At 43.6% G+C, this 15292-nt stretch overlaps 1 protein-coding gene across 2 annotated transcripts in view; it reads right to left on the bottom strand.

Annotated features, from left to right (window-relative positions):
• Positions 1-3866: 3866 nt before the first annotated feature.
• The window catches only part of LOC122541813 (palmitoyltransferase ZDHHC13), a 35420-nt gene continuing 23994 nt past the window's right edge, over positions 3867-15292 (bottom strand). For both annotated transcript variants that reach the window (XM_043678825.2, XM_043678826.2), the window contains 3 exons: positions 8496-8578; positions 6920-7110; positions 3867-4642 (listed from right to left, as the gene is read on the bottom strand). In XM_043678825.2, the coding sequence (XP_043534760.2) occupies positions 4178-4642; positions 6920-7110; positions 8496-8578 (739 nt within the window). In that variant the 3' untranslated portion in view covers positions 3867-4177. The remainder of the gene's footprint in view (positions 4643-6919; positions 7111-8495; positions 8579-15292) is intronic.

Below are 15292 nucleotides of genomic sequence, written 5' to 3'. Positions count from 1 at the left end.
CATCTTTTCATGACATGTGAGGAGCTGCTTCTATTGTGAGAAAATGGATCACGGCTTGTTATTTGGGGTTTGTTAGGAATCTCTCCCTTCCCCCCACACCCTCCTCACAAACCCCCGCACCACCCCCCACACATACATTCCCAGCACACCTCTAAGCACATGTGTTCTGAATAAACCTTAGATTTCCATTTATTTCTAATCAAAGTCAGCAAAGCCATTAACAGGATGAAGAGTTAAGACACCAGAGCAGGGAATCGCTGCAGCTGGGAAAGAGATTTAGAGACTATTAAATATCAGATGTTAGCACACTTGTCCCACTCCTGTAGTCTGTGTGGGCGACTGTGAACAAAAATAACGCAGAATGAAGCTCAATTATGTTGGAGAAGTTGAGAAACAGGTTTTTATACTCTTTAACCTAGCTCAACCTGCATTTCACTTCCCTTATTCCCTCAAACCTCTCCCCATTCGCTCCCATCACCTTCTTTTCAGACTCATCAAGATGCTGAGATAGAGGAACTCTTCCCACGTCCAACCTTCAATCTCCAGCTTTTAAATCCTCAGGGAGCTCCACATATCTCAATCCCAAGTCCAGGCTTCAGTCCCAGACACTCCCTACTCCTGGGGTAAGACAGTTTCCATTTGCTGTAAACAGCCACCATCCTATGGCTTCTGAGGTGAGATTATTGACAAGGTATAGGGAGGGCTGATCTAGACATCCTCTGGAAATTGGACTGGAGATTTATTAATCCCCTCTTCATAAAGAGAATACTTACAGCAATTAAGTTTTCAGTTTGTATAAGAATTGTTGCTAATTGTCTGAAGAGGGCTGTTATTATTTTAGTATCATGTGTCACTATCATCATTCTGATTGGGGGGGTTGTGGTTAACATTTAATTAGAAACTGGAATAGCTATGCAAATAGTATGGCTGCAAAAGCAGTTCAGACGTTGTCAGTGCTGCAACAAATAACTCTCCTTCTGACTTCCCAAAGCCTATCCACCATCTTCAAGTCAGGAGTGTGTTGAAATACTGCCCACTTGCCTGGATGGGTGCAGCTCCAACAACACTGAAGCAACTAGAAACTGTCCAGGACAAAGCAACCCACTTGACTGGCACCACGTCCACCACCTTCATCTCCCTCTCCCACCCATACACAGAGTGACCCATCCACAGGGCGCAATGTTGCAACTCACAAAGACTCTCCAACAGACCAGTGAGCCCTTCCAGCGACAAGTACAAGCAGATATATGGGAAAACCACCACTTGCAAGTTCCCCTCCAAACCTGAGTTGGAACAACATCACTCTTCCTTCGCTGGGTCAAAATCCTGGCATTCCTTCTCGAATGGATTGTAGCTGTACCTACACCACGTATCGCATGCAGTGGTTCAAGAAGGCAGCTCACTACCACCTTTTCCAGGGCAACTAAAGACAGGAATAAATGCCAGGCAGAAGTGGGTGCTGCAGATGCTGGAAGTTAGAGTCAAGATTAGAGTGGTGCTGGAAAAGCACAGTAGGTCAGGCAGCATCCAAGGAGCAGGAAAAATCAACTTCATCAGGAATAAATGCCAGCGATGCCCACATACTGTGAATGAATACTGAAAATGTACAAGTCAGGGGTAAACCTTTGAAGGGAAGCGATGTTCTCATTTATCCTCCTAGTTCACTGGCTGATTCGATCAATTGCTGAATTTAAGGAAAAGCACACCATGTGCTGATCTCGATGAGGCTGAATGCAACTTCACTTCACTTCCACTTTTTAAAGTAAATAATAAAACACTATACTTCTCTAATCGTACCTTTTTCCCAAGGCTTTGACAGTTAATCACGCAACCCGTTAAAAATATCAATTTAAAAATGGTATAGACCCCTTTGACCTTAAGAGTTGCTGTCTTTGGATGAAAAACTTTGTCAGACCTTTTTATTTTTGAAGAAAACAACTTCACGTTCAATATGAATTTGAAAATCAAGATATTGTGACAGACAGTTATTGCTGTACTTGCTACCTAAATAAAAACCATCAAGTCCTCTTCCTAAATCCATGGTTGTGGAGGTGCAGGTGTTGGACTGGGGTGGGCAAGGTCAGAAGTCACATGACACCAGGTTATAGTCCAACAGGTTCATTTGAAATCACAAGCTTTCGGAGCTTTGCTCCTTCATTAAGTGAAGTTCCAAAAGCTTGTGATTTCAAATAAATCTGTTGGTGTTTTGTGACCTCTGACCCAACTCCATGGTGTCAGACCACTATTATGGTCTGGTCTCCAACAATCAAGGTCTAGATTCTGGAATATAAAAGCAGGAATATACTACTGAGGCTCTGTAAGGTTCTGGTCACATTTGGAGTATTGTGCGCAGTTTTGGGCCCCACATCTCAGGAAGGATGTATTGGCCCTGGAACTGGTTCAGAGGAGGTTCATGAGAATGGTCCCAGAAATGAAAAGCTTAACATATGAGAACGTTTGAGGTCTCTGGGTTTATACTCAATGGAGTTTGGAAGAATGAGAGGAGATATAATTGAAACATACAGAATACTGAATGGCCTGGACAGAATGGATGTTGGGAAGATGCTTCCATTGGTAGGAGAGACGAGGACCTGAGGGCATAACCTTAGAGTAAAGGGAAGACCTTTTAGAATGGAGATAAGGAGTAACTTCATCAGCCAGAAAGTGGTGAATCAATGGAATTCATTGCCACAGAAGGTTGTGGAGGCCAGGTCTTTGAGTATATTTAAGACTGCGATGGATAGATTCTTGATTGTCAAGGAGAACAAGAGTTATGGGGAAAAAGCTGGAGAATAGGGTTGAGAAACGTATCAGTCATGAGTGAATGGCGGAGCAGCCATGATGGGCTGAATGGCCTAATTTCTGCGCCTATGTCTTATGGCCTTATTCTGGACTACAAAGAAACTGGTCAGAATTTTCCTTATGTTTTCTTTAAAATCTTCTCTGGGGCAACGAGGAATGGCCCACAAATGCTGGCCTAGTCAGTGATGTCAACATGCCATGAATGAATTTAAGAAAAAAAAATGTTTTCTTCAGGTCAAGTACAAGTGCCACTGTTTTACGTTTCAAGTGTGCAGGGTCAGACTTGAGTTCTCATATCCACCACATTTGCAAGGCCAGGGCTACATGCAGCTTTCTAGGAAGGTAAGAAACCAATGCCAGCACTGACCAGGTTTTCCTGGTGATGTGTGTGTGTGTGTGTGAGAGACCCATGGCATCTCTGGGCCACGCCAAAGTTTCAAACCCAAGCTGAAGTTGCTGATATTTAGGATAGTCAACAACAAGGCGACATTAGTTTGAGCAATTCTTGATCGATTAGGGAGTCAAAGAGGTCCAGGGTAGATGAGAAAGTGGCATTGAGGAAACAGACAGATCAGCTACAATCACAGCAGAGATGAATGGCCTACTCATGTTCACAATGTACATTTAAAAACATTAAAATCTATCCATTGCAAAATCAAAACAGGCTGAAGGGCAACTACATGGACAAGGAGTTTATTCAGTCTATACATGACTAGTGCAGTGCAGACAGAGGCCATTCGGCCCGTCGAGTCTGCACCGACCTTCTGAGAGGCATCCCATCCAGCCCAAGATTTTCCATGGCTAACCCACCTAACCTACCCATCCCTGGTCACTACAGGGAATTTAACATCCTAACCTGTGCATCTTTAGCTCAACCCTTGAATGGAGATTGTGACAAATAAAAAAGGGGCAGATCAAGAAACAACAGAGATTGAGGGAAGCAAAAGAGGTGAAACAAAGAGAGAGACTATCCTCCCCTTTCCCAGCTGGCAATAAAAACCAGAAGCAAATTGGTGGGGAGGTGAGAAAACTATGGAAACAGATTAACTACAGTGACAAGGAAGGAAGGAAGGATCTGGAAGGATGTTTATTTCATGCTGCATCCAAACCAACAATTCTAAGAAATTATCATCTCTGCTTCTTAACTGAGAAACAGATTGTGTAAATGAAACATATCCAATAGGAGAGGGCTTAAAGTGGCAATGGGAGACATTGTAACAACAAAATAGCTAACTGTGAGCCAACCAGCTACGAATATATTGCATACTAATTTGTAACAATGACCCATTTACCTATAACCACATTTCACAGTTAAGTCTCGGCTTGTCAAATACTGACTACATCGTAGCTCTAAAGGAGAACGACCACAAAAAGTCTAGAACTGACTCGAGAATTTTCCGTGGCGACTGCGGGGCCCGTTCCCAGCGATGAAGAACACTGTGATGTTTTTCATACGGCGTCCCCACGTGAATGCTGAGGCCTGTGGCACTTTCCGGAAGGTGGTAGTGCAGTTTGTGGAGATGGTCACTAGCTGCTCCTTTAGGATCACAGATTCCCAAATGACCGTAGCGATGTTCATGAGGGCAAGTGCTACCACCCAGGACTCGCTGCTTAGAACAGCTAGAACCGTCTCAAAGTTCAGTTCGTATCGAAGGTGTAGACACCAGACGGCTGATGCTGTGAAGGTCAGGTGACAGACAATGACCTCCATGAGGAACAGATTGAAGAGACGGCGATTATTTTTCGCTATGCATTTCATGAGGAAAAGACAATGATGGTCAAAGTTCACCATACACACGTTACACAGTTTACAGTGCTTTGCTTGCTCTGGTTGAATAATCTAAAAGGAACAAACAAACAGCAGTTAGGAACAAAATGGAGCCTACTTTCCCCCTCACTCCCGGTTTAATGAACCTTCTGAGCGACTGCACTCTGCCTGTGCTGATTGGATGAATTTCATCACATGATCTTTATCCAGCTGCCTTGTCCAATCAAACACCTGGCCCCAATCTCCAACTTTTTTTTATATAACTGAAGCTTTCATGGACAATTACGGAAAAAGGTATATATCGTGAAAGCCCTCATGGTTTTCTTCCAGGCTATCTTGCAACAATGTCAGGGCATTCACCTTTACAACTTGACAAAGACTCCGCGACAAACATGGAAGGGTAAACACACAGAAGTGAAAGGCATAGGTTTAAGGCGAGAGGTGAAAGATTTGAAAAGCACCTAAGGGGCAACTTTTTCATGCAGAGGTGGTGGTACGTGTATGGAATAATCTGCCACAGGAAGTGGTGGAGGCTGGTACAATTGCAACATTTAAGAGGCATTTGAATGGGTATATGAATAGGAAGGTTTTAAAGGGATATGTGCCAAATGCTGGCAAAATGGACTAGATTAGGTGGGATATCTGGTTGGCATGGACGAGTTGCACCGAAGGGTCTGTTTCCATGCTGTACATCTCTATGACTATGAGGCTGAGGGGTTTAGTTTAGCCAAGGTCTTTCCCCCAGCGTGGGAGTCCAAAACTAGAGGGCATAGGTTCTAGGTGAGAGGAGAAACTCAGGGGCAACTTTTTCACGCAGAGGGTAGTGAGTGTGTGGAACGAGCTGCCAGAGGAAGTGGTAGACATGGGTACGATTACAACATTCGGGAAGAGGAATTCCCAAATGCATGCTGGTGTGGTGCAGTGGTAGTGTCCCTTCCTCTGAGTCAGGAGACCAAGATTCAAGTACCATCTGCTCCAGAGTAGTGTATTACCATCTGTGAACAGCAAAAAAACTATACTGGTGTGGGGCAAGTCCAGGTCAGTGTCTACGGCAGATAGAAATGGTCTCATGGTCTGCCTTTGAACCCCCTCCCCTTAACCAAACCTCACTGCGCTGCCTCTCTTGAGGTATGGCAGCAAGGGGGGCCTCCACCTTGCAGCTTTGTCTAAAACCCATCACCAGGCCCCATTCCTCAATCCATTCAATCGGCCATCTGTCTCAAAGCTCAACACTTACATTGCTGGTGGGAGAGGGAAACTACAGAAGCACTTTTAAAGTGAAAAGCAGGGAATTTAGAGGGATCTGGGGAAAACTCCTTCTCACCCAGAAGATTGATGGGAAGGTAGTTGAGGTAGCTAACCTCAGAACCTCTAAAAAGGTGGGAAAGCAAACATTATGCAAATAATGGTATGGCCCTGGGTAGTGCTGTAGAACAGAGAGACCTAGGGGTTCAGTTTTTAAGTTTGCATCACCGGTAGACAGGATGGTTAAGAAAGTAAGTGTTTAGTATGCTTGCCTTCATGGCTCAGACTTTTGAGTGTAGGAGTCGAAATGACATATTGCGATTGTACAAGATGTTAGCGAGGCCTCTTCTGGAGTTGTGTGTCCAGTTCTGGTCACCCTGCTATAGCAACAGTATTATTATTCAGCTGGAGAGGACTCAGAAAAGATTTACCGGGATGTTGTCAGGAATAGAGGGCTTGAGTTAGAAGCAAGGGCTGGAGAGGCTAGGACCTTTTTCACTGCAATGTAGGAGGTTGAGGGGGGAACCTTATGGAAGTTTATAAAACAGCGAGGGGCATAGGTAAGGTGAAAAGCAAAGGTCCTTTCCTTAAGGTAAGGGAGTTCAAAACTAGGGTGTTTTTAAAAAAAGGTGAGAGGAAAAAGATTTAAAAAAAGGATAGGAGGTGGCAACTTTTTTTTTTTTACACAGAGGGGATGGTGTGTGGAATGAACAGTCAGAGAAAGTGCTGGGTACGGGTACAGTTACAACATTTAATCGACATTTGGATAAGTACATAAATAGGAAAGGTTTGGAGGGCTATGGGCAGGTGGGACTAGTTTTGTTTGGGAACATGTTAAGCTTGAACTGAAGGGTCTGTTTCCATGCTGTGCGACTCTATAAGTACTTGGATGAGCACTTGAACTGTCAGAACATTCGATGCTATGGGCCTAGTGTGGGTAAGTGGAACTAGTTGTCTATTTTTGGTAGTACAGACTCAGTGGGCAGAAGCACCTTTTCTGTATGATTCTAAGCTCATTCTTTCCCCTGAATGATAGAGAGGTTCAACTTTGAGACAAATCGCAGACTTGCATCAGTATAACTAGCAAAATGTCATCGCCATTACCTCACAGTAGATGCAGAATCTGGACGGATCCTCATTCGCTTCGACAAGCTGCGTGATGGTTAAATACTCAGCTTCACGGCTAGTTTCCTGCAGCCTCCCCGGGTCCCTGGTTAACATCTCCTTGAACATCCACAGCAACAGGGTGGCCAGCAGAGTCATGCAACACAACAGGAGGCGCGCTGGCCACAGAGGTGTCAGGAGTCAAGGAATGACCTTTTGCTGACCCCATCAGGAGCTCCCATCAACAAGTCAATGAGATGGCTTTACCCGTGGGCACTAATGCACAAAAGGTAGCCAACAGAGGTGTCCTGCCCACCATCGGTCTTTCAACCAACACCTGAAGTAGATGAAGTCATAAGTCACATGACATTATGGTTATAGTCCAACAGGTTTATTTAAAATCACAAGCTTTTGTGGCATTGCACGTTTCACTAAAATAAATGATTTTGACAAAAATCTGTTGGCTTATAACTTGGTGTTGTGAGACTTCTGACTTTGTCCAGCCCCAATCCAACACTGGCACCTCCACAGCAAGGCTCCAAGAATGTAGATTAATTATGACTTTTTCATGAACATGAGGATGTATGGTTTATTTTTCAAAACTGTCCATTCCCAACTGGCCCTCGAACATCTGCTATCCACATGGTGGAGGTACACCTAATGTTGTTAGCTCAGTTGGCTGTTTTATGTTACAGACTGATGCCAACAGCCGGGGTTCAATTCCTGCACCGGCTGTGGTCACCTTCTTAGCCTCTCCCCCCACCCTCAGGTTAAACCACCCCCTACCATCTCTCTCTCTCTCTCTAATGAGACAGAGTGTTCCTCTAGTGACTTTATCTTACCATGTCATTTGGAAGAAAATGCTGCAAACGCTCGGCTGGTCAAACAGCATCTGCACAGAGAGAACAACCAAGTTAATGTTTCTGTGATCTTTCAGAGATCTGAAAAGTGACCTCTTTTCTTTTTCCCCCTCTCTTCACAGATGTTGTGAGACTGCCTGAGTATTTCCAGTATTTACTGCTTGCATTTCGGCGGCTCACAGTGCTGTTTCACAGTGCCAGGGTCCCAGGTTCGATTCCAGCCTCAGGTGACTGTCTGTGCGAGTTTGCACATTCTCCCAGTGTCTGCATGGGTTGGCTCTGGTTTCCTCCCACAGTCCAAACATGCGCAGGCTAGGTGAATTGGCCATGCTAAATGGCCCATGGTGTTCAGGGATGTGTATGTTAGGTGCATTAGTTTGTGGAATGGGTTACTCTTCAGAGGGTCAGTGTGGACTTGTTGAGCCAAGCGGCCTGTTTCCACACTGTAGACAGAGAGAGAGAGTTGTCTAAATACATAGGCTATTTGAAACCAGGATTTTTTGTTTAAATGGCTTTCATGGTGTAAAGTTTCTAATTTCAGTAAGTGTTGAATAACGCAATGGCAGAAACTAAACCTCTTCCAAAATGAAATGACTGTGAAACCTATACATCAGTCATCTCAAAGAAAATCTAGTAATCCACATACAGGCAGCAAAAAGATTACTACCCCATTGCTTTACAAGCCTGTTATAAACAATGGTGCATGTAAAGGATATCAGGAAGGATCTTGCAGTAGAAGCAATACAAAGAATGAAAGATCCCAGCAGCAAAGGTGCCAAGGTACATTGGATTCGGTAACCTGGGACAGGGAAAAGAAAGACATAAAGACAGAGTTAAGCCGTACACCTGATCTCAAATTCTCAACACCCCTGCTCCCCACAACCTCGAGGCACAACAGCAATATCTTTGTCTGTGCTTTTTTTAATTAAAAAAAAGTGAGAAACTAACCCTCAGGCCAGGATACAGGGTCTGAAATCTGACCATCGTTCATACTAACTTTGACAGGCCACTGCCTTTAGGCAGAAACTTGACAGCCTGCCTTTATTCTAAGAGAATCGTATGCATTTTCACATCGTATTGCACAATAATGGACGAGTATGACAATCCCTTTATTGTGAAACCAGACAAAATTGAAAATAAATAAAATGAAAAAAAATTGCCTGATTTTATTTTTTCTCTGAAGACAAAGTACCTTCAAGAAAATACTGTACCGTTATAGTCCAGAAAGCCAGGTCAAGGTGATATTGGAATAAATTTATACTTAAAATTTATATTTATTTCAAATAGAAAATTACAAGCATTTGATCCTTAAGCCAAGAAAGCAGCTTCATTATCTCCTTTTTTTTCCCATTATCTCCTTATATGTGCACAAGTCTTAATTAATACCCTTGACATGCAATTGTACATCAATTGTGCTAATTAACTAAGTGTCAAAAATTGTGGTGCTGGAAAAGCACAGCAGGCCAGGCAGCATCTCAGAAGCAGGGAAGTTCAACATTTTGGGCATAAGTCTTTCACCAGGAATGAACAATTAACTACTTGCTATTGGGTCAAATGATCTACACAGTAAACTGCTTACTTGCAATTTAGTGTCGTAGAATCGCACAGCATGGAAACTGATCCTCGGTCCAACTTGTCCACGCTGACCAAATATCCTAAATTAATCTAGTCCCATTTGCCAGCACTTGGTCCATATCCCTCTAAACCTTTCCTATTCATGTACCCATCTGGATGCCTTCTAAATATTATCATTTGATCATTGCTTTAGCATAACTAAGATGGTGGTTGGTTTGCCTTAACAGGGAGAGGGAAGATGTGCCAAAATGCTTCCAAAATGCAGGTCAGGAAGCCCAAGGAGTGAGTGAGTGAGTGAGTGACTTTAAGGGTGTGTGAAAGGCAGTGTGCCCAACTGATGGTGCACGTGAGTTTTGTGCAAGACCTTGCACATGCGTGGAGTGGTTAGGTTAAGCTTGGCTGTGAGGCATCTGCACTGGAATGTCTTAGCAAACTCTCCAACAATGACAATGGACATAAGGTCAGAGTGAGGGTCTAACAGGGGCTGAAGAACTAAAACTGGCCATGAACCTCAAGGAGGGAAATACAAGTGTTGCACCTTCTGTGGAGCAGTGGGCTCAGCGCTGCCACCAATGGCAAAACAGAGGTGGTGCAGAACTACAGGAATCTCAAAGCCATATCCAAAACAGAAAACAGTGACATTTTAATTGGTTCAAGATCTTTCAGCAGCATTTCATGAAATGGTTCTGCAGTCATTACTATTCTCAGATTCTCCACAGGGATGTGGAAAGCAGAATGCCACCCACTATTTCACGTTGCTAAATGCATTGGGCAGTACCCAAACACTAAAGAGGCTCTGTGTGGAATTCCTTGATTCCAGTCAATGATGGTTGGGAGAGGAGCTGCAGAACAATGGGCTGGGAAAGAGAATGAGAACAATAGGTAGATATACCGACAGCCGATCTTGCTCCTGATCACCATCTGCTGGCTACTTCTGGAAAGTACAGACCACGAGAAAGAAAATTCCATTCTACTTTACACCTGTCTTGGGTTCAAGTAGCTAAATTCCCCAGAATTGCCCTGAGATGTCCAGGAATTTAGATTAGATTAGATTTCCTACAGTGTTGTAGATTCATTCTGGGAAAAGGCAGGCTATTGTATCTGCTTCTACTTCAAATTCTCACACCCTCACCACCCCCCCGACCCCCAACCTTCTATCTATATCCCCTACTATTTGATATTGAAAATGAATTGCGTGTTTTATTTGCGTCCAGTGCAGTTTAGATGCCAATCTGGCCTGACACAGAAATTCAGTATTTACTGCATGGGGTTGCAACACTTTTAGTGTCAGTTTGACAACTTTAATTTTGCGAATATTCTGCTTTGCTGCAGAATTAATTTGATGCGCATCACACTATTCCCGATAATCTGGCTCAGTGTGTTAGATTACTCAATAAATCAAACCCATTGTGCAGTTTTCACATGAATGGGCCAATGGGCTGAGAAGTGGCACATGGAGTTTAATTGAGATAAATGAGAGGTGCTGCATTTTGGGAAAGCAAATCTTAGCAGTACTTATACACTTAATGATAAGGTCCAAGGGAGTGTTGCTGAACAAAGAGACCTTGGAGTGCAGGTTCATAGCTCCTTGAAAGTGGAGTCACAGGAAGCTGTGCCAGAGGAAGTGGTGGAGGCTGGTACAACTGCAACATTTAGAAGGCATTTGGATGTGTATATGAGTAGGAAGGGTTTGGAGGGATATAGGCCGAGTGCTGGCAGGTGGGACTAGATTGGGTTGGGATATCTGGTCGACATGGATGGGTTGGACCAAAGAGTCTGTTTCCATGCTGTACATCTCTAGGACTCTAATTCACTTCTTTCAAGTGACCCGCTACTGCACTTCCTCTATTTTGCCAATGGTGGCAGTACTAAGCCCCACAATCCATACATGGCTCAACACTTTTGGGCGATCGTATGCCCCTTTCCATAGTTTCATTGTACTTTTTGCAAGCTGCTTAGTGCGCTTCCACTGTGTAAGAAATTATCACAGGAGAAGGAGTGAAAATTCTGAGATTCCTCTCCAGTCTCTCAGAGAGTCTATGCTACCGGTTTCCAATCCAACAGCAACAGAGATTCTAACAGAGACTAGAAAGCATTCAGCAGGAGCAAATTACTGCAGGGTTACTCTTCGGAGGGTCAGTGTGGACTTGTTGGGCCGAAGGGCCTGTTTCCACACTGTCGGAAATCGAATCGAATGCTGGAATCCGTACTGAAAATAAAAAATGCAGTGGGTCAGACAGCAACCACGGAGAGAAAGCAAACTAACGTTTCAAGTCTAGATGAATCTTCACGTCAACTCTGATGAAGGGTCATCTAGACTCAAAACGTCAGCTTACTTTCGCTCTGTCGAAGGCATTCTACTGTGAGCCTACACATGGCTAGATAGGTCATTGAGAAATCGCCATGGTGACCAGTGCTGAATTGAGATGATGATAGAAATAAAATAAATAATTCCAAGTGTAATTCTGAAATTACAGAATCCATACAGTGTGGAAGTAGGCCATTCAGTCCATCAAGTCCGCATTGCCCCTGCAAAGAGCATCTCCACCCAGACCCCACACCGCTACCCTATCCCTGTAACCTTGCATTTCCCATGGCCAATCCACCTGACCTGCACATCTTTGGACTGTGGGAGGAAGCCCATGCAGACATGGGGAGAATGTACAAATAACATACAGGCAGTGGCCTGGGGCTGCAAATGAACCCAGGTCCCTGGCGCTGTGAGACAGCAGTGCTAACTGATGACTAACCATGCTGCCCTATCATTAAAAAAATGAATTATAAAATTATAAACATTTCAACATGCAAATAATTATAACCTGTCAAAATGCAGATCTCCTTAATTTAAAGAATAAGACCATAAGACATAGGAGCGGAAGTAAAGCCATTCGGCCCATCGAGTCCACTCCGCCATTCAATCATGGCTGATGAGCATTTCAACTCCACTTACCCGTATTCTCCCCGTAGCCCTTAATTCCTTGTGACATCAAGAATTTATCAATTTCTGCCTTGAAGACATTTAGCGTCCCAGCCTCCACTGCACTCTGCGGCAATGAATTCCACAGGCCCACCACTCTCTGGCTGAAGAAATGTCTCCGCATCTCTGTTCTGAATTTACCCCCTCTAATTCTAAGGCTGTGTCCACGGGTCCTAGTCTCCTCGCCTAAAGGAAACAATTTCCTAGCGTCCACCCTCTCCAAACCATGTATTATCTTGTAAGTTTCTATTAGATCTCCTCTTAATCTTCTAAACTCCAATGAATACAATCCCAGGATCCTCAGCCGTTCCTCATATGTTAGACCATTCCAGGGATCATCTGTGTGAATCTCCGCTGGACACGCTCCAGTGCCAGTATGTCCTTCCTGAGGTGTGGGGACCAAAACTGGACACAGTACTCCAAATGGGGCCTAACCAGAGCTTTATAAAGTCTCAGTAGCACAACAGTGCTTTTATATTCCAATCTTCTTGAGATAATTGACAACATTGCATTCGCTTTCTTAATCACGGACTCAACCTGCATGTTTACATTTAGAGAATGCTCAACCAGCACTCCCAGATCCCTCTGAACTTTGGCTTTACGAATTTTCTCACCGTTTAGAAAGTAGTCCATGCTTCTATTCTTTTTTCCAAAGTGCAAGACCTCGCAGTTGCATACTGAATTCCATCAGCCATTTCCAGGACCACTCCTCCAAACTGTCTAGTTCCTTCTGCAGCCTCCCCACTTCCTCAGTACTACCTGCCTGTCCACCTAACTTTGTATCATCAGCAAACTTCGCTAGAATGCCCCAGTGCCTTCATCCAGATCATTAATATATAATGTGAACAGCTGTGGCCCCAACACTGAACCCTGCGGGACACCGCTTGTCACCGGCTGCCATTCCGAAAAAGAACCTTTTATCCCAACTCTCTGCCTTCTGTCAGACAGCCAATCCTCAATCCATACTAGTAGCTCACCTCGAACACCATGGGCCCTCACCTTGCTTAGCAGCCTCCCGTGTGGCACCTTATCAAAGGCCTTTTGGAAGTCTAGGTAGACCATATCCACTGGGTTTCCCCGGTCTAACCTACTTGTCACTTCTTCAAAGAACTCCAACAGGTTTGTCAGGCACGACCTCCCCTTACTAAATCCATGTTGACTTGTTCTAATCCGACCCTGCTCTTCCAAGAATTTAGAAACCTCATCCTTAATGATGGATTCTAGAATTTTACCAACAACAGAAGTTAGGCTAATTGACCTATAATTTTCCATCTTTTGTCTTGATCCTTTCTTGAACAAGGGGGTTACAACAGCGATCTTCCAATCATCCGGGACTATCCCTGACTCCAGTGACTTTTGAAAGATCTCAACCAACGCCTCCACTATTTCCTCTGCCACCTCCCTCAGAACTCTAGGATGTAACCCATCAGGGCCAGGAGATTTATCAATTTTAAGACCTTTTAGTTTTTCTAGCACTTTCTCTTTTGTAATGGCAACCATATTCAACTCAGCCCCCCGACTCCCTTTAATTGTTGGGATATTACTCGTGTCTTCCACTGTGAAGACTGACGCAAAGTACTTATTAAGTTCTCCTGCTATTTCCTTATCTCCCATCACTAGGCTTCCAGCATCAGTTTGAAGTGGCCCAATGTCTACGCTTGCCTGTCGTTTGTTTCTTATGTATTGAAAAAAACTTTTACTATCATTTCTAATATTACTGGCTAGCCTACCTTCATATTTGATCCTCTCCTTCCTTATTTCTCTCTTTGTTACCCTCTGTTTGTTTTTGTAGCCTTCCCAATCTTCTGATTTCCCAGTGCTCTTGGCCACTTTATAGGCTCTCTCTTTTTCTTTCATAGATTTCCTGACTTCCTTTGTCAGCCATGGCTGTCTAATCCCTCCCCGGATAATCTTTCTCTTCTTGGGGGATGAACCTCTGTACAGTGTCCTCAATTTTACCCACAAACTCCTGCCATTTTAGCTCTACTCTCTTCCCTGCTCGGTTCTGCTTCCAGTCTATTTTCGTCAGTTCCTCTCTCATGCCCTCATAATTACTTTTACTTAACTGTAACACCATTACATCCGATTTTGCCTTCTCTCTTTCAAACTGCATACTGAACTCTACCATATTATGGTTGCTGCTTCCTAAGTGTTCCCTTACTTTAAGATCTTTTATAAAGTCTGGTTCATTACATAGCACTAGGTCCAAAATAGCCTGCTCCCTTGTGGGCTCCATGACAAGCTGTTCCAAAACGCCATCCTGTAAGCATTCCATGAATTCCCTTTCTTTGGATCCACTGGCAACATTATTTACCCAGTCCACCGGCATATTGAATAGAGAGGAAAGGTCTCCTGCTCTTTATCTTTCATATTAAATCCACAGTTCATTAAGTCAAATGATTAGATTTTCAGTCATTTATCTTTGTTTTTAAACCAGCACCTTATGAACTAGCACTTTTGATAAACTGGCAAAAATTATAAAACTCAAACACCACAACCTACTGCAATGTCCAAGTATTAATGCTGTAAATAAAGTATAACAGTGCTGTGTACCCCTGCAATTCTATTAAATACTGTATGATTTTCTATTGATTTTAGGTATGTTGATACTTTTACATAGATTTTTTTGAAGGAGGTTGATCTCTCAATGCTTTGCTTGCTCAGGGTTTACTGGGATTATGTATTATCTCTTGATTATCTGCAATATTTGATCCTGGTCTCATAATAAAAAAGGTTAATAAAAGGTTTGCTGTACTATTTATGAACTTTAGGAACTAGGTGATCAAATGGTCTCATGAACTATTTGTTCTGTAGCCATTCATTTGTGGGACTCTGACCCTGCTCTTTAATTCCACCCCACAGTTATTTTCATGTAGTCATGGTCACTAGTGCCAGTGGTCATGGGAGATGGCATTCAAGAACCAAAACAAGTTTTATGGGCCAGATGCTAGGTGTTGCATT

The sequence above is a fragment of the Chiloscyllium plagiosum genome, unplaced genomic scaffold (genome assembly GCF_037043375.1).
Source record: "Chiloscyllium plagiosum isolate Xiang-an unplaced genomic scaffold, Cpla_swu_hap1 HiC_scaffold_43, whole genome shotgun sequence".
In the NCBI taxonomy this organism is placed as follows: Eukaryota; Metazoa; Chordata; class Chondrichthyes; order Orectolobiformes; family Hemiscylliidae; genus Chiloscyllium; species Chiloscyllium plagiosum.
Note: the sequence above shows the minus strand (reverse complement) of the source record. Positions and strands in the feature narration are given on the sequence as shown.